Here is a 27,064-nt window from a genome sequence, read left to right on the forward strand (position 1 = left end):
CTTTGGGAAGGCAGTTTGGCTGGGTGTGAAAAGTAGATGCAAGAGAGGGAGCCTGGAGATCAGTTACTCAAAAGTGTCTGCAGTACTCCAGGCTCTGAGTCTCTGAGGACCCAAATGGAGGAAGTGGCAGAGGGAAGATCAGGAAGGGGAGGATGCAAGAGACATGTGTGTGTGCTAAGTGGCTTCAGTCATGTCTGACTCTTTGTAACCCCATAGACTGTAGCCCATCAGGCTCCTCTGTTCATGAGATTCTCCAGGCAAGAATACTGGAGTGGGTAGCCATTTCCTTCTCTAGGGGATCTTCCCAACCAAGGGATCGAACCCTTAGTCTCCTGCATTGGCAGGCAGGTTCTTTACCACTAGCGCCACCTGGGAAGCCCCACAAGAGACATAAGTCCAAATCATGAATTGTTAATGGATGTTAGAAGAGAGGAGATGAAGGAGGAAGAGATAAAGATAGTTGAGGCTGTGTGCCAGAATGATGGTGAGATGGAGTGATCCTTAGAGAATCTGGGGTATTTACAGGGACAACCAATTTCAAGCACATTGTAGGTTGGGTGTTACTATCACAGAAAAAGACAGACTTTGAAGTCAGACCTTGATTTTAATCCCAGCTTGGCAGCTTGGTGCAAGTTGATGAAGGTCTCTGAGGCTGTTTCTTCATCTGAAAAATGGGGATCATAGAATCTACCTCATTGTGTGCTTGGGGGCAGCAGAAGGATGCAGGTTTATGATTCTGCAGCAGATTCTGTGGCACATAATTTATGATTATGTGGCAGACACTCAAAGTGGGAGCTGCCTGTTTCAGTGATGTGAATGTGAGGGAGCTGGGCACCATCTCTCTGGAGAGGTCAGCAGGCAAGTATGAAAGTTGAGTGGGGTTCTGAAGAGAGTACAGGCCTGGAGGGAGCCGAAGGCTTGAGGGGCCTCTCCTTAAAAGCCTAGACAAAGGCTTAGGAGAAGTGAGAGAGAGGGCAAGACTGGAGACCAGAAAGAAGGAGATCCTTGTGTATTTCAAGAGGCAGAGGGAGGAAGAGAGACTTCTATGGAGCAAGGCAACCAGGAAGGGCTTTGTCCTTCTTCCATTCGCCCCCAAACACTTACCAAGCATCCCTCAGACAGACCCTCCGCTAGCACGTGGTGAACAAGACACTACCACTCAGTGGAGGCGAAGGCAGAAAACAGGATGCACACAGTTGTCCTATGTACAGTTGCTGGTAGAGGAGAAGTGTGGCAATCCAAGAGTCCTTTAACAGAGAGCCATCCTGGTCCTAGGGTGAGGGTAGGCTGTGGAGAAGAGAAAGAGAGTCCTAGGCAAAGGAAACAGCTGATGCAAAAGCTCTGAGAGGGGACAGGGTATGTCTTGTTGACAGATTAGAGAGGGGAGTGGGAGGGGAGAGTGGACCAAGTCCTTCTGGACAGGTTGGTAGAGTCCTGTTATGCATAAACATTATGGGTCAAGTTTAGCATTGATCCCAAAAGAAATGGAAAGAGAATCTCAAAAGTGGGGAGTGGTGTGAACAGATTGGTGGTTTTCATAACACCTGAGTCAGGGGAGGAAGGAATTTTGAGAATTCAGGAGAGAATCGCATGGTTGACTCAGCTTTTAGTGTGTTACCAGTTGTCTTGAGTAGGAAGTCTGTGCCTGCATCTTGGGGAAGCTGCAGCACCAGAGGTTTCTTATCCTATCTGCAGAGTTCAGGAAAGTCTCAAAAGTAAGTCTTGGGACTTCCCTGGTGATACAGTGGTTAGGACTCCATGCTTTCAATGCCAGGGGCCCAGATAAGATCTTGAAAGCCTCATGGTGTGGCCAATAAATAAATAAATAAAAGTAAGTCTTAAGCAGAAAGTTAGGAGGTAGGGAGAGAGGGGTGAGTTGGGGAGGGGTTGGCAAGATCACTGGTTGAACCAACCATCCCCCTTAGTAGCTGGGATGACTGGAATTGGTACTCAGACTTTTTCTGACATCAGCAGCAAGGAAGAGGGGAGGTGGGAAAAGGGAGATACTTCGAAGTGCAGAGAATGGAAGAAGAGATGGCCTTTGGCAGTTAAAGGAGCCCAGGGTGGGGCAAAAGTGAAAGTGGTCCCTGGGAGGCAGGATGTCCGTAGGAAGTCGGTGCTGAGCAGGGCTGAGGTTCTATGTACAGGATTTCATCCATCAGTCAACAATGTTTATTGACCACCTACGCTGTGCCAGATGCTGTGCTAGAGCCTGAGAACACAGTGGAGAACAGAGCATACAGCCCCTGCTCCTATGCAGCTCAAGTGCCAGCAGGGGCTGAGGGGACATGAGTTTTTTCTGAGCCTAGGCAGTGCTGGGGCTGTGGCCCTGGAGTCATGGAGCCTGGGCCACATGTGGACTCTGCCATCTGCTCATTTATGGTACCTGTCAAGAAGTCATGTTGTCTGTAAAATGGAACCTAGTACTCACTTTATGGGGTTGCCTGGGCTCTCTTGGTGGGGAAGGTGGGATATATATGTAAAGCCCCAGCAGAGAATTTGATACATGTACATACATGGAGTCACTACATATTTTTTCTCTGTGTTTTCTTCCCTGCTGGAGGCCAGAGGGGAAGGCAGCAAGTCTGAAGCCTGGCAAGATGGGAGGTAGAAGGGAATTAAAACCAAATGTAGACCAAATTCCTCCATGGGGTCCACTCAGCTGTTAAGTGAAGGCACGTGGTCACTGATGGGCTGGGAAGAGTAGAAGGGCTTCAGGAAATGAGAAGGGCAGAGGGAAGAGGGATATGGGAAGCAGGGCTACCCACTGGACAGATCTTATTCTATGCTAGGTCCTTTCCCAGGCCTTTGGGATACAGTGGTAAATATGCCACTGGAACCTGGAATGGTGCTCTCCTGGAATTTACCTTTTCCTTGGGTAAACAGATGATGAGCAAGGGCACAAATAAATAAAAAAAAAAAGATCTAGCAGATGGCGATAAGCAGTATAGCAGAAATGATGAGGGTCCTCTAGAAGAGCTTCTCAGAGGAAGGTCCGCAGAAGAGATGGTGGGCAGGGGCAGCAGCTGGAACAGTCCTCTCGGCCTTGGGCAGGACTTGTTGCTGGGCTCTGAGGACTCGGGGCCCTGACAGGTGCTTACTGCCTATCTGGACTACATGGAGGAGCTGGGGATGCTGCTGGGTGGACAGCCAGCCTCCACGCGGGAGCAGATGCGGCAAGTGCTGGAGCTGGAGATACAATTGGCCAACATCACAGTGCCCCAGGACCAGCGGCGGGACGAGGAGAAGATCTACCACAAGATGAGCATCGCGGAGCTGCAGGTGGGGCAGGCAGGGAACTGACACCTCTGGAAGGGGTCAGCCCCCAGCCCAGGCCACCCAGCTCCCCTTTTGTGCTGTCTACCTGAGACAGCCAGTCCTGTCCTCATTTCCTTGCTGTTTCTGAGCTTCCCGGCCTCACCGTTGCTATCCTGGAAGGAAAAATAGTGTCCATTTTAGGGCACCCCCACTGGGCCATCCTTTGGTCCCTTTCATGTTGCCTGGGGTTGCACAGAGGGATTATGTTAAAAATCTGTGACAACTTGTACAAGATGCCCGCAAATCAGTCAGAAGAGAAATGGAAGCATCTCCTGGAGGGCCCTTACTGCACCAGGCATCAACCTCTTAGTCGTTGGATTATGGAGAAGTTAGGTAAGGGGGGTTCTGGAGGAGAGGCCAGGTATGTAGGGACCCTGCGTGGTGTTTGGGGAGTTGATCCAACTGTTTGAAAAAGTATCTGAAGATCTGTAGCCCAACTAAATATCACAGATGGTGGTTTTCCATGTATAATAAGTGACTGGGTTCCCAGATTGAAGCACACTTAGGCCTAAAAATGGGTTTATTTTAGGAAGGGGCCACCAAGCAGCTAGTAGGTGTTGCTGTGGTGATGGAAAGGGCTCCCAGCTCCAGTGTACCAGTGGGGGAAGGGTCTGCTGAAAGCCAAGGGGGCAGGGAGGCTTGAGACTTTTTGCTCACAGGCCCTGGCGCCCTCCATGGACTGGCTGGAGTTTCTGTCCTTCTTGCTGTCACCGCTGGAGCTGGGTGATTCTGAGCCTGTGGTGGTGTATGGGACGGATTATTTGCAGCAGGTGTCGGAACTCATCAACCGCACAGAGCCAAGGTTGGGGGGAGCCCACAGTGTCAGGGGTGGGGTTCAGGGCTCTGTGCAGGCTATTCTCATAGGCTGGGGCTTCAGGGGGCCCACTGTGTTCTCTGTTCCCATACCTTGCTCCACCCTGACTTTTATAAGCAGGTGTGTGTTCCCAGGATCAGAGAGAAGGATCCTGGGAGAACACCCAAGAATGACTCTAAGGGACTCCTGTTATCTGCATGTTGGTAGAGCTGGTTTGGGGGGCGGAAATGGTTCCTGCCTTTATCTTATGTTCTGGTCACTTGCATACCAGTGTCCTGAACAATTATCTGATCTGGAACCTGGTACAGAAGACAACTTCAAGCCTGGACCACCGCTTTGAGTCTGCACAAGAGAAGCTGCTGGAGACCCTCTATGGTACCAAGAAGGTGGGTTTTCTAACTCTGCTCCCACCTCCCAATCCAGTCAGGCTGATGCTTCACACCCCCTGTGTGTCAGACACCATTTAATTTACATGTGGAGCACACGACTGAGAATCAAGCTAACTTAGGTTCCAGTCTGAACTCCTCCATTTTTTGGCTTATGGGACCTTGAGCATATCTCCACCACCATTTTGACTCTTCATTTCTGGGTTGAAAAAACAGAAATTTCTTGTGGGGTTGTTACGAAGACTGAATTCACATAAGTGAAGTACTTACCAGTACATGCTATGTGTAGGCACTCAACTTTGATAATGAGAGTGAAGAAGAAAATGAATAAGTGATAAGTGCCATTCTCAGTTTCAAGAAGCCCTGTTAAGTGGGGGAAGGAGATATGTAAACAAACATTATATTCTGGGGTGCACACGCTGAATGAAAGATCTTCTTTGTGCTGTAGGACAGAGGTGGGGTAGCACATTTTACCTGGGAGATGGAGTAATGGAAGGGAGAAGGGCATTCCAGACTAAAGGAGTAGGATGTGCAGATTTCCAGAGGCCAGGAGGAGTGTGGTGGTATTCCCTGTGTTCTGGCATGATTTTGAGGAGAGGGCACCCGAGAGGCTGAGGGTGGTGAGGCTGGCCTGGGGTGATCCGTAGAGGGACCTGAATGCTGTGCCTAGGAGGCCTGGCCTGACTTCTTTCAGGGGTGGAGAACCTGGGACAGTTTTAAGCAAGGGTGTAACTGGTTGGATTTATATATTAGGTCATCTTTCTGCAGCTAAGTGGAAGACAGATGGTGGGGAATGACAGGGGAGGGGGATGAGAATGGAGTTGGAGTGTTTAGTTAGGAGGCCATTGAAATCTTCAGACAAGAGATGATAGTGTTATAGGGTAGGGAAGTGGCAAAGGGTGGATGGAGGAGATGATTAAGAAGCAGAGTTAGAATCTGGTGATAGACTGAATATGGAGGTAGGGAGATGGAGGAAGCTGGTGACTCCTACATTTCTGGCGTGTGGGACTGACTGGATGTAAGACTGAGATGTACAGCTAAGTAGGAAACATCTGGACCCCAGTGGGCCTCTGAGAAACTAAGAGGAGGAGAGTGCTAAGAACAGAATGGCCAGCGTATATGTGCCTCCTGAAGTTTCACTGCTGGGGTTGGCATGCTTTGCAGTATTGCTCTTCATCTTCCCTGGAGTCTGAGGGAGAGATGGCACCCCAAACCCAGGGCTCTGATGTGCGGAGCTGAGAGGGGCTGGCCCCAGAGACAGAGAAAGACCCTCAGACAGGAGGGCAGAGCCATCTCTAGGAGACCTGCTCTTTCCCCTTCCAGTCCTGCACACCGAGGTGGCAGACCTGCATCTCGAACACCGATGACGCTCTTGGCTTTGCTCTGGGTTCCCTCTTTGTGAAGGCCACATTTGACCGGCAGAGCAAGGAAATTGTGAGTCTTCAAGGTCCTTCCAACACTACCCTTCATTTTAGTTAAAATTCACTGCCTCTATTTGTATGTACATAAAGGAAAAAAAGGCTTCCCAGGTGGCTCAGTGATAAAGAATCCACCTGCCAATACAGGAGATGCAGGTTTGATCCCTGGGTCGGAAAGATCCCCTGGAGAAGGAAGTAGCAATCTACTCCATTATTCTTGCCTGAGAAATCCCATGGACAGAGGAGCCTGGTGGGTGTCCATGAGATAACAAAGAGTTGGACAGGACTTCAGGACTAAACAACAACAAGAGGGAGAATACTGGGATGAAATTTATGGTGATTACTTTCGGTGGTTGGGGTTATGAGGGATTTTTTTTTTCTTTTATTAGTTTTCTGTATTTTCCAAGTTTTCTACAATGAGTTATGTTACCTATATAATTAGAAAAATAATATTTGTTTATAAGGAGATGATAATGTTTGTGCTTCAAATATTACCTACAAGGAAGTAAGTGGCAGTGTTATATACAGTAGGCAAAAATGCATCCTTTGTCCCTGTCCACCCTAGTGCCCCATCCCTGTTCTTCCAGACTCTTGAAATAAGGCTGAGCATCCGGAGAGGGTGAAAAAGAAACATGATTTGTTTTTATTACCTACAAAGATGTAAGTGGCAGTGTTGTTTATAATAGGCAAAAATGACAACAGCTTAAATGTCCAAGATAGAGGACAGGAAAAACAAATTGTGACTAGGATGAATTATAAGGAAGCATTAAACTGATGATTATTAAGTGAAAAAAAAGGTTATTTTATATATCTATATGTTGCACAACATAATTCTATATTATAAATGAATATCCCATCAGGGAAAGACAGTAGAAATAGGTAATCAAAATGTTAGAAGGAGTTATCTCTGAGGGATAAGATTTTGTTTTTTTGGCCGTGCCATGTTACAGAGGACGACCAGGGATCAAAACTGTGCCCTCTGCATTGGGAGTGCAGAGTCTTAACCACTTAGGCTGCCAGGGAAGTCCCTGAAGGACAGGGTTTTTAAATGATCTATTTTCTTTGACTCCTCTCGGTTTTCCAGTTTTTTGCTATTAATGCCTGCCTTTCATAATCAGATAAAAATTAAAGCACTATATTAAATTATAATGTTAATTCAGTTAACTTATCAGTTTTTTTGATTCATTAGGAAAAAAACCATCACAGTCCCAGTGCTTTCACAAATCATGTTTCTTTCTCATCCTCTCTGGATGCTCAGCCTTATTTCAAGAGTCTGGAAGGACAGGGATGGGGCACTAGGGTGGACAGGGACAAAGGACGCATTAATGAGTGTGGGAGGCCGACTTGTGTACCCTCCCTCCCAGGCAGAGGGGATGATCAGCGAGATCCGGACCGCCTTTGAGGAGGCTCTGGGACAGTTGGTTTGGATGGATGAGAAGACCCGCCAGGCAGCCAAGGAGAAAGTGAGCAGTGGCCAGGGTTGGGGCGCCATCTTGAGGTGAGAATGGAGAATACAGTTTTGGGGGGGCGCCTGGGGAGGGAAATCCTTAACCTGGTCTCTTCAGGCAGATGCCATCTATGATATGATTGGTTTCCCGGACTTCATCCTGGAGCCCAAAGAGCTGGATGATGTTTATGATGGGGTGAGTACCTGCCTATGAGTACTGATCCTTAGCTCTGTGGGGTGGGGTGGGGCATAGGGCTCAAGCACTGCAACGGCGAGAGGTGCTTGTTGGTTCCTTTCAGAGGCAAATGCTGGCTCTGTGCCAGGCTGCAGGCTGGACAGCAGCAGAATGCAGTGTTTACAAATAGAGTTTTGCAGTCAAACCTGTTTCTACCCAACTGTAACCTTAGACAAGTTATATAACCTCTCTGGGCCTCAGTTTCTTCATCTGTGAAAGAGGGTCCTGTTAGCACCTACCTGATAAGATTGTTGTGATAATCAAAGGAGACAATATATAAAAAAATAAAGTACCTGCAAAATAATATTGACAAGTTATTATTTGTTAGCTATTTTACACTCATTTTACAGCTGAAGAAACTGAGGCTCAGAAAGGTGCTAACTAGTAGCCAAACTGGGACTATTACCTTCTCTAATGTGTTCTCTCGTTTGTTTTCTACTTCTTACCATTCCCATAGTATGAAGTGTCTGAAGATTCCTTCTTCCAGAACATGCTGAATTTGTACAACTTCTCTGCTAAGGTGATGGCTGACCAGCTTCGGAAGCCTCCTAGCCGAGACCAGTAAGAATGGGGGCTGCCAACACTTGGGGCAGCGGAGAGGTGGGGAGTTTTCAGAGCAGACAGAAGGGGATGGCAAGATGGGTCCCAAATGAGGCACCAGGTTCTGGTAGGATGTAGGTCAGACTGCTGGACATCAGGAGAGTCAGGCTCCGTCTCAGCTTCTCCCTCCCCCAGGTGGAGCATGACCCCGCAGACAGTGAACGCCTACTACCTTCCAACCAAGAATGAAATCGTCTTCCCTGCTGGCATCCTGCAGGCCCCCTTCTACGCTTGCAACCACCCCAAGTGTGTCTGAGGCAGGAGGGACTGGGTGCTGGGGCCTGGGCCTGCGGGTGAGCTGGGAGCAGGGCTGGAAGGTGAGATCGAGGTGTCCCTCCACCATGTCCTCACTCAACATTCCTCACCTCCCAGGGCCCTGAACTTTGGTGGCATCGGCGTGGTGATGGGCCATGAGTTGACACATGCCTTTGATGACCAAGGTAGAGGTCACGCAGTTGTGTCCTCCAGCCTAGAATTGCTCATGGCTCCTGTAAAACCTTGGGATGTTGAGAGCAGGCCCATGGATCCTGGCTGGTGGCGGTGGGGGTGTGGGGGGAGGGGTCTGTGGATGAGAGCCCATGGGGGCGCTGGTGCCCCCAAGGGTTGAATTCTGGTCTCAGTAGGATGCAAAGGTTAGTTCTCCTCAGGGCGCGAGTATGACAAGGAAGGAAACCTGCGGCCCTGGTGGCAGAATGAGTCATTGGCAGCCTTCCGGAACCACACGGCCTGCATAGAGGAGCAGTACAGTCAGTACCAGGTCAACGGGGAGAAGCTCAACGGGCGCCAGACGCTTGGGGAGAACATTGCTGACAATGGGGGGCTTAAGGCTGCCTACAATGTGAGTGGCCCTCTGAGGGCTGAGGCTCACCTGTTCTGGGGGTGGGGGCAGGGCAGGCCCCAACACACTTGCCACCCCTGTTCCCAACCCCAGGCTTACAAAGCATGGCTAAGAAAGCATGGAGAGGAGCAGCAGCTGCCAGCTGTGGGACTCACCAACCACCAGCTCTTCTTTGTGGGATTTGCCCAGGTACTGTCCTTCTGCGAGGCCCGGGGTCTGCCCTTCTCCCGCTACCTCCCAGGCATGTCATTAGAAGTCTGGGGCATGCAGGAAAAGGGACTGGGAAATGGGGCTGAAGTGGGAGTGTGGAAAGTGGTCTGGGAGGACCTCATGGTCAGCCTCCTGTGGGGCCCACAAAAGCACATGAGGAGGCCAGAGGAGGGAGAAGGTTTCAGGAGGCTTTTGCAGATCTTGAAGGGCAGGGGGTAGGGAGCAGGATTGATCTTCATGATGCTCCTGTGAGGTGGCTGTGGAGGAGGAAGCTCGGGGACAGAGTGGCTCGTCCAGGGGTACCCAGGAAGACAGTAAGTGGCAGACTCAGCAAGGTCTCCAGGTACTTTGCACTATGGCAGGCAGTCTCTGGGGCTGGACTTCTTCCCTTCAGACACGTCCATCCTTGGCAGCTCTGTGTCCAGACAGCTTTGAAAGGCCTTCGAGGAATTTCAGAGAGCAGGCGCCTTCTCCTCCCTTGGTGCTGATAGCAAGACCTTGGGGCTGAGATGCTGGCTAAGCCCTCTCCTGTGTCCCCAAGGCCTCCTGAGCCAAGGGGCTGGGGTAGTGGTGCCATGTGTCCCCGGGATGGCTTGCTGCAGCTGGGGCAGGGGCCTCGCCCGCACTAGACACTCTGTGTCCCCGTGTCTGTCCTGGCCTGCAGGTGTGGTGCTCAGTCCGCACACCCGAGAGCTCTCACGAGGGGCTGGTGACCGACCCCCACAGCCCTGCCCGCTTCCGCGTGCTGGGCACTCTCTCCAACTCCCGTGACTTCCTGCGGCACTTCGGCTGCCCTGTCGGCTCCCCCATGAACTCAGGGCAGCTTTGTGAGGTGTGGTAGACCTGGGTCCGGGGAGAAATGGCCAGCTCGGTTGCCGGAGCCTGGGGTAGCTTGCCCAGCCAGGCTCTCTGCTCTGGGGTTGAGGGAAGGCACATGCCAGCTGGGCTGTGTCCTGCCCCTCCACACCACAGGTGTGACATGAGTCCTAGTCCCTCCTCGGCCATCACTTCGTGCCTCTGCTTTGGGGGTACCCCTGCCTCCAGCAGAGTCCCCACCATTCACTGTGATGTTCTTCTGTGTCACCCTGCCTGGAGGAGGCCTGGGCAGGGGGCACCAGCTCCCACAAGAAGGGGTCCACCTCTTGAGGTCCCAAGCTCAGTGGGTTTGGTGGCCACAGGGCCTGTTGTGCCTGCTGACCACGCAGGACTGGCAGGTGTGCCTCCCACACGTCTCCCCAAGGCTCACTCACTGCTCCCTCGGGCATAGACGGAGCTGCTTTCAGCCCCACCCCTAGGGGCGACCCTTATTCCATGTTCCTCGTGCTACTGCTCCTAATACTGCTGCCAGCCCTCTCTGACGGAGCCCCCGTGCCCAGCTCTTAGTGGAAGCCCAACAGCCTTTACAAACCTTCCTGCTGCCTCCCAGGGTCCCTGGGCTCAGCGGGGATGTGTGTACATGTCAGGGATGCTAGTCCCTGTATCTTGGGGTCACAAGTCTTAGGGGGTGACTGATTCTCCCTGGACCAAGCAGGAAAGCAGATAGAGTAGGAAGAGTGAAGGATAGAGTCTATTTTTACAGGAAAGGGGGTGGGAAGGGAGTGGTCTTGGCCCCGGAGGACCCTGTGCCAATAAATAGACATGCATCAGTCAGTCTGTCTGTTCCTTCAGTCCTGTTTTCATTTACTCATTCCACCAGTATTTATTGAATACCTGCTGTATGCCAGGTACTCTTCTAGGCATTCATGTATTTACTCGCCAGACACAGGGGACTGAAAATTGAAACCCCAAAAAGACAAAAAGGTAGGATGGAGGAATGGCACAAAGTTGAGCCTGGCGAGTGGAGCATATTCTCCGCTCACTGGTGGCCACGTCGCACCCCCGGCTGCTCTGTAGCTGGAAGGGTCTGCTGAGGCTCCCATGGATGCATGTCGCTGGCCCTGATGCTGAATCTGAGTAACAGCTTGGCCAGGGTCGGCTTGGAAGGTGGGTGGCCCTTACCCTGCAGTGGAAGGCAGCCATGGCCAAGGTAGCACTTTACTCCCTGCAGCTCGGAGCACTAGCCTCTGCTTGTGATGAGAAGACATGCGTTTCTCCACGTCCTCAAAGGCTTAGCATTCCTGAGAGTCACTCATCCCACCTGCACACACTCATCAAGGCCTACCAGGTGCCAAGCACAGAGCCTGCCACCCTCCAGAACAAGTGAGGGAAATGGAGCATGCATGGAATACCTCTGTATTCCAGGCACTTCTGCTAGGTGACTCATTACTTTCTTCATTCATTCATTTATAAATTTATAGATTTGTAAGTATTGCTGCTGCTGCTACTAAGTTACTGCAGTTGTGTCCGACTCTGTGCAACCCCATAGACGGCAGGCCACCAGGCTTCCCCGTCCCTGGGATTCTTCAGGCAAGAATACTGGAGTGGGTTGCCATTTCCTCCTCCAATGCATGAAAGTGAAAAGTGAAAGTGAAGTCACTCAGTTGTGCCCTACTCTTAGCGACCCCATGGACTGCAGCCTACCAGGCTTATCTGTCCATGGGATTTTCCAGGCAAGAGTACTGGAGTGGGGTGCCATTGCCTTCTCCTTATAAGTATTGGGTTGGCCAAAAAGTTTGTTTGGATTTTTTTGTGACATCTTACAGAAAAACCCAAATGAACTTTTTGGTCAACCCAATATATTGATTACCAATAATGTGCCAGGCACTGGTGATGCCAAGATGAAAATGATTCCTTCCCTCAGGTGACTCTTCTGTTGACACTTTCACCTTCATGAACTCATCTGATCCTCATAGCAACACATGCTCCAGTTTCCATTTCACAGATCTAACCATAATCACTTCACTGCAGTCAGAGACCTGGTCTGAAATTGAAGCTTTGACAGCTATATGAGCTTCAGCCTGTCCCCTAACCTCTAAGAGCCTGTTTCTTTATCTGTGAAATGAGAACCAGAGCGAAACAGTGGAAAGGGTCCAATATCAATTCTCTTTATAATGTAGTGTCCCCTAAGGTTTAAGTACAGGTGGGTTTATTAAATGAGGAAGGGTAAGAGTGAAGCTTTGTTAATGATTGATGTGGGGTTCCTGGTCACACGTCCTGCATGCTGTATCCTGTCCCAACATCGGACTGTCCCCATGAAGAGCTGTCTCTGTCAAGTGACTTGGATATGTGGCTGCCCACCAAGGGAAGGAAATCGCTGGCTCCTTGGGGAAAGTGGGCTTGGGAGCTCTTAATATCAAGGGAAAGTATGACTTGAGTCTCTGCTCTGAGAACACAGCTCTAGGAGGGGTGGCGGAGTGTACTGGAAGGAGAAGAGCTGTCACATCTGGAAGCCTGGTTCTGGCTCCAGCTCTGCCACCTGCAACTGTGACACCAGGCATGGTTTATCCTCTCTTCAGATCTCAGTAACCTTGGCAGTCTGTAAAATAAGTGGGTTGGATGAGATGATCTCAGAGGCCTAGATCAGCTTTAATGTTTCAAGAAGTGGCTTCATGGGCTTAGCAAGTTCTAGAACCCAAAGATACATTAAGAACTGGCTTATGAAGTTTGGATGTTGCACAGAAAATGGGATTTATAATGTCAGTGTCATGATAGAAGAGAGAGGCTTGGTATCATAAAGCCTTGCCCTTCCCTTGACACTTGACTTCAAAGACCAGCTTAGAATACTGACCAGCTGGCCACTGTGGCATTAAAACTCCATATTTGCAAAAGGTCAACGTGTCAAATAATGATAATAAGCAGAAGTCCTGATTTACCAAGTCTCTTTTTTGCTTACTAAACACTTTAAAAACATCACCTCATTAAATTCCCACAGCTTACAAGGAGGGTCTATCATTGTCTGTATCTTACAAGTAGAGAAACTAAAGAAGAAAATTATATAACTTCCAATGTCAGCTAAGACACACTGCATTAAAGTCAAATTTAGAACTCAGATGCTCTTAATCACCACCATTTAGTCCTCTAAGTCATGACAGAGTTGAGACCCAAGCATATATATCTCTTCTGGGCAATTTCATCACGCCTCCAAGTGAGGCTGTTACCAGCAGGTGCATTTCCATGGCACCCAGCCCACTCAGGCCAGGTACATATGACAACCAGGTAGCTACAGGAAACCTAAGCACATGCTGAAAGTAAGTGAGGCAGCACTGTTTGCTGAGCACTCTGCAGGCACTTGGTTCCAGAGGCAAGGCAAGGTGAACAGCAAGTGGCCCCATGTAACCTTCACCCTTAGTAGCCTGCCAAGCTGACAAATACCCATCTGTAATATGCTTTGGTGTGTTAAAGCAGAAGGAGGAATAAAGGATGGTGCTCCTCAGTGGGTACAGGACAGCAGTTATTAGTTAAGGTGCTGGCCCATACCCTACACTGTCCCATGGAAGCTGGACTAATTCCAATGCACAGTACAGTAACATGCCAAACAACATAATTTCATACTCTGGAAATGTCACGTTGGAAGAGAGTCACCCATTAAATAAGCATAGTGTCAGCAGACCTATGCTGACTCACAGGTGGAGACTCCCGAGTTTCCCAGTGCTGGGCTCTGGGCTCCAAAGAGACTCCCAGTAGGCCGTTATCATATACAAAGATGACCTGAAGATAAGTGCAAAGCCATTCAGTCATTCACTTATTTAACAAATACTTGTCAAGGCCTACCACAAGCCAGGTATTAGACTGGGTACTAGGGGTACAAAGATGAATAAGACACAGTTCCTGTTCTTCTAAGAGTTCAGAGTGGAGTGAGGGAGAGGTAGGTACCAAGCAATGTAGGACCACAGGGAAGAAATTGATAACTTGAAAGAACAGGAAAGGCTTCCTACACAGGTGATCCTGAGCTGGAGTAGAGAGGATGGGAAAATTTGCTAGCTAAAAACAGTAATGAGCAGGGGACTTCCCTGGTGGTCCAGTGGCTAAGAATCTTCATTCCAATGCAGGGGACACGGGTTCAATCTCTGGTCGGGGAATTAGGATCCCACATGCCACATGGCAACTAAGCCTGCATGCTACAACGAAGATCCAGCGCAGCTGAAAGTAAATAACTGAATAAATTTTTAAAATAAAAAATGGTGAAGGGCATTCCATACAGAAGGAACAGTAAGGTGAAAAGGCTGATCCAGCTCAAAGGGGCAGAGCATGTTCAGAAATAGGAAAATGTTTAGGCTGATCAGAAGGAGGTAGGGGAAAGGGGCATACTAAAGAGGTTGTAACAGAAGAAGGGAAGTTGTAACAGTCATTATGAAAAAGAGGGGATTGTAACAACTCCTTTCAGTCCTGGGAGTTAATGGTAGGAAGGGCCACAATGCAATCTGACTTTGAAAAATATCACACAAAGTAAGTAGCAGCCCAGTGGAAACAGTGCAACTGTGTGTCCTGTCTGGAGCATTTCCAGTGTTACATAAATGATGCTTTGAGTTGAATGATTTTCAGAACCTCCATAAGAGGTGTAGTTCTACAGCTCAGGCCATAAGTTTGGGGGAAGCATGGCTGGTCAGTGGGTGCAATTTGAAGGAAGGTGGTGGGAAGGAAAAGGTGATGGGCCTTGACTGGAGACCAATTTGGTCACAAGGCTGGGAGTCTGGCCAAACAGTAGGAAGGAGCGCTTCTGAGAGAGCAATTTGACTGTAATGAGGCTTGAGGCAGGTCATCAATGTATCATCAAGCCTTGAGAATAGTTGCAGGATATTTGCATTTGGCGAGAGAGGTTTGGGGCTTGAGTGCTTGAGGTAGGGAGCAAGGGGCAGCCCTGCAAATCTGAGGAAGCTGGAAAATGATAACTGCATTTTCTCCAGTTGCCAGGCAACTAGCCAGACACTTTATATACATTGTCTTATTTTATTCTCATAAAAACTTGTGAGGGAGATACTTAATTACTCACATTTCATAGAAGAAGAAACCAGAGGGGTTAGGAAGCTTGCCCAAATATCACAGCTGGTGAAGGGCAGAATTTGGTGTTTGTTCTTTTTTTTTTTAAACTCACAGTATACTTTGTTCAATGACCTAACTCATGGGCTTATTTCTGTGATAGTGCATGTTTTTGTGAAAGACTGTATGCTGTTCCATTATATAGATGCACCATAATTAATGCACTAGTTCCCTATTGTTTTCCATTTTTTGCTTCTGACTGGGTCTTTCTTTTTTTTTTAACTTTTTGTTTTATATTGGAATATAGCCTATCAACAATGTTGAGATAGTTTCAGGTGGATAGCAAAGGGACTCAGCCATATATATATATATATATATATATTTTTAATATTAATTTTTTAGGCCGTGCCACATGGCATGTGGGAGTCTACATTACCAGCCAGGGATCAAACCCACGCCCCCTGTATTTGAAGCATGGAGTATTAACCACTGAACCACCAAAGAAGTCCAGAATTTGGTTTTAAATACCAGGTCTGTCCTCTCTAAAGCTTATGTTCTCCTACTCATCCTCAAATTTTTTATTTTGAAACATTTTAAACAGAAAAAACAGTTGAAATATGTACAATAAACATTCCTGTACTCTTCAACTGGAGTCACCAGCTGTTAACAGCCTGTGCTTTATGCCACATCACCCCATCCCTTCTAAGGTAATGGTGGGGATATGATTGGTATAAAAGACAAAATTTGAGATCTGACAGAAGGAAGTCATGGAAATAGGAAAGATTTAGGAGAAATATCTCTATAGTGACTGAAGAAAGCATGACAAAACATGGACATCTTGAAGCCACAGAATAGGCAGAATAGCTGTGTGTGTGTGTGTGATTCAGTGGTGTCTTTTTGTGGCCCCATAGATTGTAGCCTGTCAGTTTCTCTGCCCATGGGATTTTCCAGGCAAGAATACTGAAGTGGGCTGCCATTTCCTATTCCAGGAGATTTTCCCAACCCAGGGATGAAACCCGTGTCTCTTGCATATCCTGTATTACGAGTCAGATTCTTTTTTTTTTTTTTTTTTAGGAGTCAGATTCCTTACCACTATGCACCACCCAATTTCTGTCAGCACACTAGGGCTGGGGCAGTCACTGGTGATGGAAATGGAAGGTCATCCCCAGAATTCAAACACTGAGTGAAAAAGAACAACAGATTTTAAAATGGGCATCAGACCTTTACGTTAACATCTATACAAATATTTAGCTAACATTCATTCCATGCTAACTGTGCTGACCAGGTTTTTTTTTTTTTTTAACAAACACTTTCCGAATTTTTTTAAATGACTCAGAATCCATAAAATAAGACTCCAGGCCAAATGGTGAGTGTTCCCAGAAGATGAAGGGAAGCAGAGTTACTTCTCTTTTCTTACCTTCCGGATACATACACAGAGGCCTAAGAGAAGAACTATTGAGATTTACCTGAAACACTCAAGAATTTGGGAGATTGAAAGATCGAGTTTCATTCCTGATTCTATTACTTACTACAGGATTTTTTCTGTAAAATGGGCACAATCCTACCAAACTAAAAAAATTGTGAGAATATATATAATTTAAAATAAGACCTGACATAAACTGTGTTCGTCACATCCCTCCTAAGTCATAACAGGGAGAGGAAGACCAAAAGACAGATGGAGGACAAAGACCTTATCTTCTTCCCTTTTTAGCTCCAGAACTTCGCCTTAGGGCGTAGGACTGGATGTATTTTTTTCTACTCCATCTGGCTACGCAGGTGATTTAAGATGGTATCCACATCCTCACGGCAATATCACAGCACTCTTCTTCAACGAGTGGTGATGGTGATTTAGCTGCTAAGTCGTATCCGACTCTTGCGACCCTATGGTCTGTAGCCCGCCAGGCTCCTCTGTCCGTGGGATTTTCCAGGCAGTAGTACTGGAGTGAGTTGCCATTTCCTTCTTCAACGGGAGAAGTGAAGTGAAGTGAAGTTGCTCAGTCGTGTCCGACTCTTTGCGACCCCATGGACTGTAGCCTACCAGGATCCTCAGTCCATAGGATTTTCCAGGCAAGAATATTGGAGTGGGTTGCCATTTCCGTCTCCAGGGGATCTTCCCGACCCAGGGATCGAACCCGGGTCTCCCACATTGTAGGTAGACGCTTTACCATCTGAGCTACTAAGGAAGCCCTTGGTAGCCCCTTCAACGGGAGAGGAATGTTATTAGGTGAATATGCCACGGGGCTAGTCACATTACACAAACTTCACAAAGACTGCAATCAAGAGTCCAGTACTTCAAGAATCTCGTCCATTTGTCCCACCACGCAGCCAACTGGGGTGTCACTGTGGGTACTACTCACACTGCGGCCTCGGCTCACAGCCAGTTCAACTCCTACCGCAGGGGGCGCCCCCGAATCCCAAACAGCATTTGGGAAACTCCTGGTCCGAGCCTCTGGGGCTCCTATGGCGCGTGGGAATCTGGGAATTGTAGTTTTCTCGCGGCTTTGGAGAGCGAGGTCGGCGGACGGGGACTTCCAGGCCGCGAGGGTGGGTGGGTCGCCGCGGAGTTTCCGGTCGCAGGCGGGCTTTGGAGCGGGCCGGGGGGCGGGGTGGCGCCGTGGACGACGCACGCAAGGACACCTGGGAAACGGGGCGGTGCGCGCGCAGCAGGCTCGCTGTGGCGGCGGAGATGGAGGAGGGTGGCAAGGCACCCGTGCAGCCCCAGCAGCCCCCGGCGACGTCTCCTGGCGGCGGGGACGAGAAGCCGAGCGGCAAGGAGCGGCGGGATGCCGGGGACAAGGACAAAGAGCAGGAGCTGGTGAGGCGCGGCCCCGGGAGCCGGCGGAGGAGGAGGCCGCGGGCTGAGTCACGGCGGCCCCGCAGCCCTCGGACTCGACTCCCAACGGCCCCGCCGGCCCCAGGAGAGGGCAGATAGGGCGACCCTCGGGGCTCCCGGCACCCCGCCTCTCTGCCCCCTCTCCCATCCTCCATTGCGCGCTGTCACCTCCGCCGCCCCTACCAGTCCTCACCACCTTCCTCACCGCCTTCTCGTGAGGTGGGCTCGGGCTGGTCATTGTCACCCCCTTTTTTCAGAACGGCTTTCACGCAGAGCCTGGCCCAGAAGCCAGGCTGCCTTCCCACCAGGTCTTCTCACTGCCACTCTCCTTGTCCACCTGGTCCCCGCTAAGGAGGCAGGCTCACTCTCCACCTGCCCCAGGGTGATTGGGAGGAGGATGTGTTTGAGATTCCTTCTCTTGATGGGCTTCTTCCTCCAACTCTCCAGTCTGAGGAGGACAGACAACTTCAGGATGAACTGGAGATGCTCGTGGAACGACTGGGGGTGAGTCACGGTGTTAACAAGAGCCGGTGCATATACGAATCTTTCTCACTTGCTTTATTCCACTTTGGGCAACAACTCCTATATAATGTATAGGGAAGGATGGAGGGTATTTTAGAGTCAGGTTACAATCATGTTGTGAGGGAGGGGAGTAAAAAGAGATGAAACATTTCTGTGGCTTTGTTTAACGGGGGAAACAGTTCTTGAACTTAATCTTAACTGGGGACATTTGTTTTTGTGCCAGGCAGTGTGTGTGTGTGCAGGGAGCTGGACAATCCAGATGGATGAGACACAGTTACTTTCCTAGGGGAGTTGTTAAACACCTCTGTATTATGACTTAAGGGATGAGATTTCTTTTATCTGAACCTTGATATCTTCTGGTCAGGAGAAGGACACTTCCCTGTACCGACCAGCCCTGGAGGAACTGCGGAGGCAGATTCGTTCTTCTACAACTTCCATGACTTCAGTACCCAAACCTCTCAAATTTCTGCGTCCACACTATGGCAAACTGAAGGAGATCTATGAGAACATGGCCCCTGGGGAGAATAAGGTAAAACTATTCCAGAAGCTGGTGGAGGCCTAGTTTGGGAATTCCTCTTCATCTAGACCATGGGGCTTATGGTGTATCTCAGGAAGCCTAGTAGACCTGAGATCCTGAGCAAGTTCAACAGCACTCATTGTAATCAAAACACTCATGTAAGAGTGAGTTGATAGGAAGGTTGTCTTCAAAAAGGACAATGTTTCTGTCATTTATGTTGGATGTTGGGATTTTATTATCATGATTTTTATCAACTTTTAACCTTAATTTTTTTGTTCTTTACATCCCATGCACCTATTTCATTTATCTCTAGAATATTATCCCCAACTCAGTAACTTTTCTGTCTGTTGGTACAACCCTAATCCAGGAAATGTTCAGTTCTCACCTGAACTACTGCAGCAGCCTCCCAACTGACTGACTCTCTTCCTTTTGTCTGTGACCTCCTACACAGTTTGTCTTTTGTAGAGCAGCCATAGTGATCTTTCTAGAGTGTGAATCTTTTCTGCTTAAAACTTTTAAATAGTTTACTATTGCAGTTGGAATAAAATTTAGAGTCTCCATCTTTCTCTACTCTCCCCTGGCTAGCACCCTCCGGTCATGCTGGTTCAAAAGGGAGATTGCAGCAGGCTTAGCTAATATAAAATGTTTTAAGTTTTAAACATGAGATTGGTGATATAATTATCATTTACTTTGGGGGATAGTGACAGTGATCATGATTCCATAATGTAACATTCCCCTTACCCTGAGTTTGACTTCAAAGGACTGGTTTCTTTGTAGCGTTTTGCTGCTGACATCATCTCTGTTTTGGCCATGACCATGAGTGGGGAGCGTGAGTGCCTCAAATACCGTCTTGTGGGCTCCCAGGAGGAATTGGCATCATGGGGTCATGAGTATGTCAGGTAAGACCTTTTCTTCTTGGGAAGCTGAAGGGGTTCTGAGTTATAGTTCTGAGTTCTGTCTTAGAGTACCAGTGTATCGAGTTTCCCAGATAGTGAATTCTTTGACCCACAGGGAAGTGTTTCCCGTGAAGGTCTGTTTCCCTAATGGTCTGGGCCTATCCATAGGCATCTCGCAGGAGAAGTGGCTAAGGAGTGGCAGGAGCTGGATGATGCAGAGAAGACACAGCGGGAGCCACTGCTGACCCTGGTAAAGGAGATTGTCCCCTACAACATGGCCCACAATGCAGAACATGAGGCCTGCGACCTGCTCATGGAAATTGAACAGGTGGATATGCTGGAGAAAGACATTGATGAGAATGCCTATGCAAAGGTCTGCCTCTATCTTACCAGGTGAGTGAGCAAGGTAGGGAAGGGTGGCAGGCCTACCCTCTCCAGTACTTCTTTCTCAATTGTGACTCCTTTATTATCCGAGAGCGTCTGCTTCAAAGGTAGCAATCAAGCTGTAGTTAATTTATTAACATCTGCGAACTTCTTAGAGACATCATGTCTCCTTAGTAGCCCCAATAACTAGTATAATGTTTGGTGTATAGTAGGCATCTGATACTTTGGCCACCTGATGGGAAGAACTGACTCATTTGAAAAGACCCTGATTCTGGGAAAGGTGGGAGGAGAAGAGGACGACAGGATGAGATGGTTGGATGGCATCACTGACTCAATGGACACAAGTTTGAGTAAACTTGGGAGTTGGTGATGGACAGGGAGGCCTGGCTTGCTGCAGTCCATAGGGTATCAGGGAGTTAGACATGACTGAGTGACTGAACTGAACTGATAGTAGGCATCCAGTATCGGGTAAGTGAATTAAACAGGGTAAATGAATATCTGATTCCTTTATTATTTTTACTTTGGTAGTTGTGTGAATTATGTGCCCGAGCCTGAGAACTCTGCCCTACTGCGTTGTGCCCTGGGTGTGTTCCGGAAGTTCAGTCGCTTCCCTGAAGCTCTGAGATTGGCACTGATGCTCAATGACATGGAGCTGGTAGAAGATATTTTCACCTCCTGCAAGGACGTGTATGTAAAGGAAAAAGTGGGCAAAGTGATAAGCCAATGGATGGGACGTTTGCATGAAGTGCTGGGACATGTAGTTTCTGGTTAGGGCTTGAAGGGCTATTCTGTGCCCCTAGTGGATGGGGGCTGAGCAGATGTGGTCGCTGCCTCCTATAGGGTTGTACAGAAACAAATGGCATTCATGCTGGGCCGGCATGGGGTGTTCTTAGAGCTGAGTGAAGATGTGGAAGAGTATGAAGACCTGACAGAGATCATGTCCAATGTGCAGCTCAACAGCAACTTCTTAGCTTTAGCTCGAGAGGTGAGATTCTTTGTCCTTACCCATCAAGGTTTTTTAGTTTTGATTCCACCTGGCATTTTACCTTTCTGATGCTTCTGACTAGACTCTCCTTGGTTAGAATTGCCATTCAGTGGGATAACAGAAGGGATGGCTAAGGGAGGACTGGGGGAGCAGTTGTGACCTTCTGACTTCTCTTCAGCTGGATATCATGGAGCCCAAGGTGCCTGATGACATCTATAAAACCCACCTAGAGAACAACAGTGAGTAGACATCTCCATGTGTGTGGGGATGGGAGGATTGTTAACTGTGCTTCTTGTATTGAGAGTGTTGGCTTGGCCCAATATGCTTGTCCTATAGAGCTCAGAATTCCCACTTGCTTTTTCCCTAGGTCACTGTTGGGGTCACAGATAGAGGATTCTAAGGGGCCAGCTCAGAATCACCTGTCATGCTATGTTCCTTTCTTGTTCTACTCTTAACCTTCCTTTTTTTCCCTCCTTTGCAGGGTTTGGGGGCAGTGGCTCTCAGGTGGACTCTGCCCGTATGAACCTGGCCTCCTCTTTTGTGAACGGCTTTGTGAATGCGGCCTTTGGTCAAGACAAGCTGCTGACAGATGATGGCAACAAATGGCTTTACAAGAACAAGGACCATGGTATAATTCTGTTCCTATTCTATGTCATTTTGTTCAATCTTTTTGTCCTTCTAGGTGCATGTGTTATAAGGGATTCCCAAGGCAGTTCTTTGGAGAGTTCTTTATAACAGTTTTTCAAGTAGAGCCTAAAGATTGATTTAGTTTTCCTTGGTATAGGAATGTTGAGTGCAGCTGCATCTCTTGGCATGATTCTGCTGTGGGATGTGGATGGTGGCCTTACCCAGATTGACAAGTACCTGTACTCTTCTGAGGACTATATCAAGGTTGGTCTGGGCACAGCCCACTAATGCAGACATCCCCCTCCCATGTGCTAGGGCCCTCTCCGGGCCTCCTTTTCACTGGTAGGTCTGCCTGGTTTTTGACTTCCAGTTAAGGCAGATGCTTGGGCTTCCCTGGTGGCTCAGAGGTTAAAGCGTCTGCCTGCAATGCAGGAGACCTGAGTTCGATCCCTGAGTTGGGAAGATCCCCTGGAGAAGGAAAAGGTAACCCACTCCAGTATTCTTGCCTGGAGAATCCCATGGAGGGAGGATCCTGGTAGGCTTCAGTTCATGGGGTCGCAAAGAGTCGGACACAACTGAGCGACTTCACTCACTCAAGGCAGGTGCTATGATGCGGCCCATGTGGCATCCTTTGTGGTGAGGAACGTAGAGTAGCCCAGGTATAAGAATTTGTTTGCTTTTTGTAGTCAGGAGCTCTCCTGGCCTGTGGCATTGTGAACTCTGGTGTCCGGAATGAGTGTGACCCTGCCCTGGCACTGCTCTCAGACTATGTCCTCCACAACAGCAACACCATGAGACTTGGTTCCATCTTTGGGTAAGGCTTCTTGCTTCTCATTTTGCTAGTACTCAGCCTGTAAGCTCTGTGAAAACAGAATCGGGCCCTTCCACCTTTGTATAGCCAAAGACTACCACTGTGCCTATTTGGCTCTTGGTAACTGTTTATTGAAATGACCAATCCTCTTTTTGTTTCTTCTTGTTTCTTCCTTGTTTTGTCCTTGGGTGTGTGTCGGGGACTGTCTCTCTTTGGCTTTTGCAGGCTTGGCTTGGCCTATGCTGGCTCCAATCGTGAAGATGTTCTCACCCTGCTGCTACCTGTGATGGGAGACTCCAAGTCCAGTATGGAGGTGAATAGAGGTTGTTGATCATTTTAGGGGAGATAGGAAAGATATTCTGAGTCCTTCTGGTCTCTCATAAATAGTGGGGAAAAAGAGTGTGTGTTGCACACACACATCAGGTGGGGGAGGGGAGAGAGCGGGGAGGTGTATCATTTCAGTGAAATTATTTGGAATTGGGTTTCTAAGCCTCAGGGGACATTGAGGCTAAAGAGTTAATGTTTTAGTATTGAGTTCCAGCCCTTGGGATCCATGAGGAAGTATCAGACTAGAGTGGGGAGGAACTTTACCCAGGTTGGGGTGGGTATGCTGTTTTAGTCATTAGCCAACCCTAAGTTTTCTTACTTGTGTAGAATCATCTTAGTGATGGATAAATAAAGTGTGGTGGCTAAAAGCATAGGTTTCAGTCAGATAGACCTCAATTCAAATCCTGCCACCTCTGCTTATAGGTAGTGTGATCTTGGACTTGTGACTCAATCTCCTTAGGCATCCTTTTTCTTGTCAATATAAGGAATAGCAGTAGAACCTGTTTCATGGGGTTGTTGTGAAGATTAAATGTTAATAGTATGCAAAGCAGTTGGTGTAGTGGCTGCTTGATGCTCTTGTCATTTTGACCTCTCATCAGAAGAGGGTTGTTACCTAATGTGGTTTCAGTGGACTCTAGGAGTTGGCTATCTTGAATCAAGATAGGTGAACAACTATTTTAACAACTTACTTAATATTTGATAACTTAATACTTAATGTTTAATAACTTGATATTTAGTAATGCCGAGTATTGATTATCCCATTTCTAGGTGGCAGGTGTTACAGCTCTGGCCTGTGGAATGATAGCAGTGGGATCCTGCAATGGCGATGTCACTTCCACTATCCTTCAGACCATCATGGAGAAGTCAGAGACTGAGCTCAAGGACACTTACGCCCGTTGGCTTCCTCTTGGACTGGGCCTCAACCACCTGGGTGAGGGAATGTCTTTCTCTTTGGGCAAAAGACTGGTATTAACTGGATACAATTCATAAACTGGAGAGTTTATGAATCAGGCTGTGCTGGAAGAGAGTACCTGTCTTCTGACCCCTTGAACTTCTCCTTTAGGGAAGGGAGAGGCCATCGAGGCCATCCTGGCCGCGCTGGAGGTTGTGTCTGAGCCATTCCGCAGTTTCGCAAACACACTTGTGGATGTGTGTGCCTATGCAGGTCTGTGTTTGTTCCTTCTTGGGGGCTTGACACTTCTTTCTTGGACCTCCTTTCTTAGTCATCCTGAAGTGCCTTAGATTCTTTAACTTGTGTTCCTAGAGGAAGCTTTTCCTTGGTGCCTTCTCATTTCTTCCCTTTCTTTCCCTGACCACCCTGTCCCAGGCTCTGGGAATGTACTGAAGGTACAGCAGCTACTCCACATATGTAGTGAGCACTTTGACTCCAAGGAAAAAGAGGAAGACAAAGACAAGAAGGAAAAGAAGGACAAAGACAAGAAGGAAGCCCCTGCCGACATGGGAGCACATCAGGTTCTGTGGGCAGCTGAGCACACTCCGAGGGAGGCTCTGGGAAAGGAGAATATGGATTTGGGTTTGTTTTAGAGCCTCTCTGGGTATCACTGAGTGTTGAAATAGCACGAGACCGGGTTCCTGCATGAGGGGTCAGGGTGTACCCCACAGGACAGCTTTTTCTTCTTAGATGGCTTGAGTCAGGGGTGTTTTCTGTTCCATGATCTTACTGGGCTTTGCTGGCCCTTCGTTTGCAGGGAGTGGCTGTATTGGGGATTGCCCTTATTGCTATGGGGGAGGAGATTGGTGCAGAGATGGCCCTACGAACCTTTGGCCACCTGGTGAGTATCACATGAAGATTGAAAGGTATTGGTTTTGATGCCTAGAATTCCCCCAGGAGATTTCCCTGATAGGTTTTCTCAGTCGGGAAATGGTCTTTCTGCTGCACCCTTGCTACAAAAATTAAGGCCCCATCTACCCATCTGTCTGTTCCTGTAACTGAGCTTGTTCTTTCTGCTTTCTGTGACACCCTTGTTATTTTATCACCAGCTGAGATACGGGGAGCCTACGCTCCGAAGGGCTGTGCCCTTAGCACTGGCCTTAATCTCTGTTTCAAATCCACGACTCAACATCCTGGATACCCTAAGCAAATTCTCTCATGATGCTGACCCAGAAGTGTCCTATAACTCCATCTTTGCCATGGGCATGGTGGGTAGTGGTAAGTATTGGTCAGAGAGAAATCTTAGGCATCTCGGGGGAAGGGTTGAAGCCCTTTTTTCAAGCCTCTGTAACACTTAACATTTCCAGGTACCAATAATGCCCGTCTGGCTGCGATGCTTCGCCAGTTAGCCCAGTATCATGCCAAGGACCCCAACAACCTCTTCATGGTGCGCTTGGCGCAGGTAATGAGTAGAATTGTTCTCTTGTCTGTGTGATGGAAGGGAGACATGACACTGTGTGAAGGGGACCTTAAATTTGGCCTGGAAAGGAGGATGTGAACGAGCTGTGAGATTTGTGTGGCTGAGTTAGGTGATTTCTCCTTGGACGTGACTTCCCCACCTCCACTTCTCTCTATTTTTTTCCCCCAGGGTCTGACACATTTAGGGAAAGGCACACTCACTCTCTGCCCCTACCACAGTGACCGGCAGCTTATGAGTCAAGTGGCCGTGGCTGGGCTGCTCACTGTGCTTGTCTCTTTCCTGGATGTCCGCAACAGTGAGTTCCTGTCAGGAATCTTACATGGTGGCACAGAGTGCCCTCTTTCCACCCCCTAACCAGGGCCTCCTTGGTAATTTAGGAACAAGACTCTCAGTTAACTGTGTACCCCTCTGGGTTTCTGAGGTTCTTTGGGCCTCATGAGACTTCCATATCTCACACTTTTGATCTTAACTAAAGAGATTTCTTTTGAAGATGAACCGAGCCCATTTTCTGCCCTGAGGGGAAAAGTGATTATCAAGTCTGTGGGCTTTAGGCAGTCAGGTGGTGGCATCTCCAGTTTGTAGTAGGGTGTATGTGGGGAGGGCTGTGGGTTCAGCTGTATAGCTGAGGGGTTAAAGAGTCAGGACTGGAGTGGGGTCCCAAGATTTAGGCCAGGCCTGCTCTGATGCCTTTAACTGTATTTGTCCTGTGTGCTTCTCTCAGTCATCCTAGGCAAGTCGCACTATGTATTATATGGACTGGTGGCTGCCATGCAGCCCCGAATGCTGGTCACATTTGATGAGGAGCTGCGGCCATTGCCAGTGTCTGTCCGTGTGGGCCAGGTGAGGGGCTGAGCAGAGGGGAGGGCCCAGTCTGTACTCCAGAACTTGTAGAATGCATATATGCCATTTCTCTGAAACTGGGATGGGCGCTGGGTTGCTGTTGCACTCCTATCAAGAGTCCTTCATCTCAGTTTTCTCACCCTACAGGCAGTGGATGTGGTGGGCCAGGCTGGCAAGCCTAAGACCATCACAGGGTTCCAGACACACACAACCCCAGTGTTGTTGGCTCACGGGGAGCGGGCAGAATTGGCCACTGAGGAGTTTCTTCCCGTCACCCCTATTCTAGAAGGTTTTGTTATCCTTCGGAAGAACCCCAACTATGACCTTTAAGTGGCTACCAGAGGCTCTGAGCTGCAGCTGATATGTCAGCAGGTCATGCTTCCTGCTGCCAGGGGTGGACACTGCTTCAGACCTTTAGGGGAATTATTACCTCCTATTCTTTTGTTACTGAGTGAGATAACTTTGTTGAATAAAGACCTTTATCCCTGAGGTCCCTCTGTGTCTGTTTTCTGGGATATTGTGGCTGGAGGCCACACTGGGGTGGAGAGTGGATGTGAGAGGGTATTGTTTGTAGCAGCTCTGAGCCTGGGCTAGCAGGAAGGCTGCTGTGAATGGAAAAAGCTAAGCCCTTTCCCTTGTCCCCTTTTTCCTAATCATCTTAAAAAGTGGTTAATCTTTAAGGGGCATGAACTTTGAAAAGCCTGTAAACATCATGAATTTCCTTTTAGGAGAGAGATGTATACAGATTTTTACGCAAACTCTTAAAAATAACTTTCCAAGGGGCTTGTAGATCCCAAGCATCCCCCCTATTCTCACCTGCTAATGCTC

General features: G+C 48.5%; 2 protein-coding genes across 7 annotated transcripts in view; both read left to right on the top strand.

The window, feature by feature from the left end:
- Nucleotides 1-10,916, top strand: part of LOC122675467 (endothelin-converting enzyme 2) — a 30,813-nt gene extending 19,897 nt beyond the window's left edge. For all 6 annotated transcript variants that reach the window (XM_043874283.1, XM_043874279.1, XM_043874278.1 and 3 more), the window contains 12 exons: nucleotides 3,094-3,282; nucleotides 3,978-4,120; nucleotides 4,404-4,518; nucleotides 5,842-5,952; nucleotides 7,301-7,399; nucleotides 7,502-7,579; nucleotides 8,076-8,179; nucleotides 8,354-8,464; nucleotides 8,591-8,658; nucleotides 8,866-9,056; nucleotides 9,150-9,245; nucleotides 9,931-10,916. In XM_043874283.1, the coding sequence (XP_043730218.1) occupies nucleotides 3,094-3,282; nucleotides 3,978-4,120; nucleotides 4,404-4,518; nucleotides 5,842-5,952; nucleotides 7,301-7,399; nucleotides 7,502-7,579; nucleotides 8,076-8,179; nucleotides 8,354-8,464; nucleotides 8,591-8,658; nucleotides 8,866-9,056; nucleotides 9,150-9,245; nucleotides 9,931-10,107 (1,482 nt within the window). In that variant the 3' untranslated portion in view covers nucleotides 10,108-10,916. The remainder of the gene's footprint in view (nucleotides 1-3,093; nucleotides 3,283-3,977; nucleotides 4,121-4,403; nucleotides 4,519-5,841; nucleotides 5,953-7,300; nucleotides 7,400-7,501; nucleotides 7,580-8,075; nucleotides 8,180-8,353; nucleotides 8,465-8,590; nucleotides 8,659-8,865; nucleotides 9,057-9,149; nucleotides 9,246-9,930) is intronic.
- Nucleotides 10,917-17,751: 6,835 nt separating this feature from the next.
- PSMD2 (proteasome 26S subunit ubiquitin receptor, non-ATPase 2) lies at nucleotides 17,752-26,725 on the top strand. Its single transcript, XM_043874731.1, has 21 exons — nucleotides 17,752-17,937; nucleotides 18,403-18,459; nucleotides 18,842-19,006; nucleotides 19,772-19,893; nucleotides 20,059-20,283; nucleotides 20,803-20,961; nucleotides 21,115-21,259; nucleotides 21,438-21,498; nucleotides 21,741-21,887; nucleotides 22,044-22,150; nucleotides 22,573-22,700; nucleotides 22,923-23,010; nucleotides 23,793-23,955; nucleotides 24,088-24,189; nucleotides 24,352-24,497; nucleotides 24,734-24,817; nucleotides 25,026-25,194; nucleotides 25,284-25,378; nucleotides 25,565-25,691; nucleotides 26,118-26,236; nucleotides 26,384-26,725. The coding sequence occupies exons 1-21, from the start codon at nucleotides 17,809-17,811 to the stop codon at nucleotides 26,564-26,566; spliced, it is 2,721 nt and encodes a 906-aa protein (XP_043730666.1). The 5' UTR covers nucleotides 17,752-17,808; the 3' UTR covers nucleotides 26,567-26,725.
- Nucleotides 26,726-27,064: the final 339 nt, after the last annotated feature.

The sequence above is a fragment of the Cervus elaphus genome, chromosome 19 (genome assembly GCF_910594005.1).
Source record: "Cervus elaphus chromosome 19, mCerEla1.1, whole genome shotgun sequence".
Taxonomy (NCBI): Eukaryota; Metazoa; Chordata; class Mammalia; order Artiodactyla; family Cervidae; genus Cervus; species Cervus elaphus.

Coding starts and splice junctions, on each gene's coding strand:
- PSMD2 (XM_043874731.1), top strand. CDS start 17,809: ATGGAGGAGGGTGGCAAGGCACCCGTGCAGCCCCAGCAGCCCCCGGCG. Junction 22,151..22,572: donor CTTCTGAGGACTATATCAAG/GTTGGTCTGGGC, acceptor TGCTTTTTGTAG/TCAGGAGCTCTCCTGGCCTG. Junction 25,692..26,117: donor TTTCCTGGATGTCCGCAACA/GTGAGTTCCTGT, acceptor TGCTTCTCTCAG/TCATCCTAGGCAAGTCGCAC.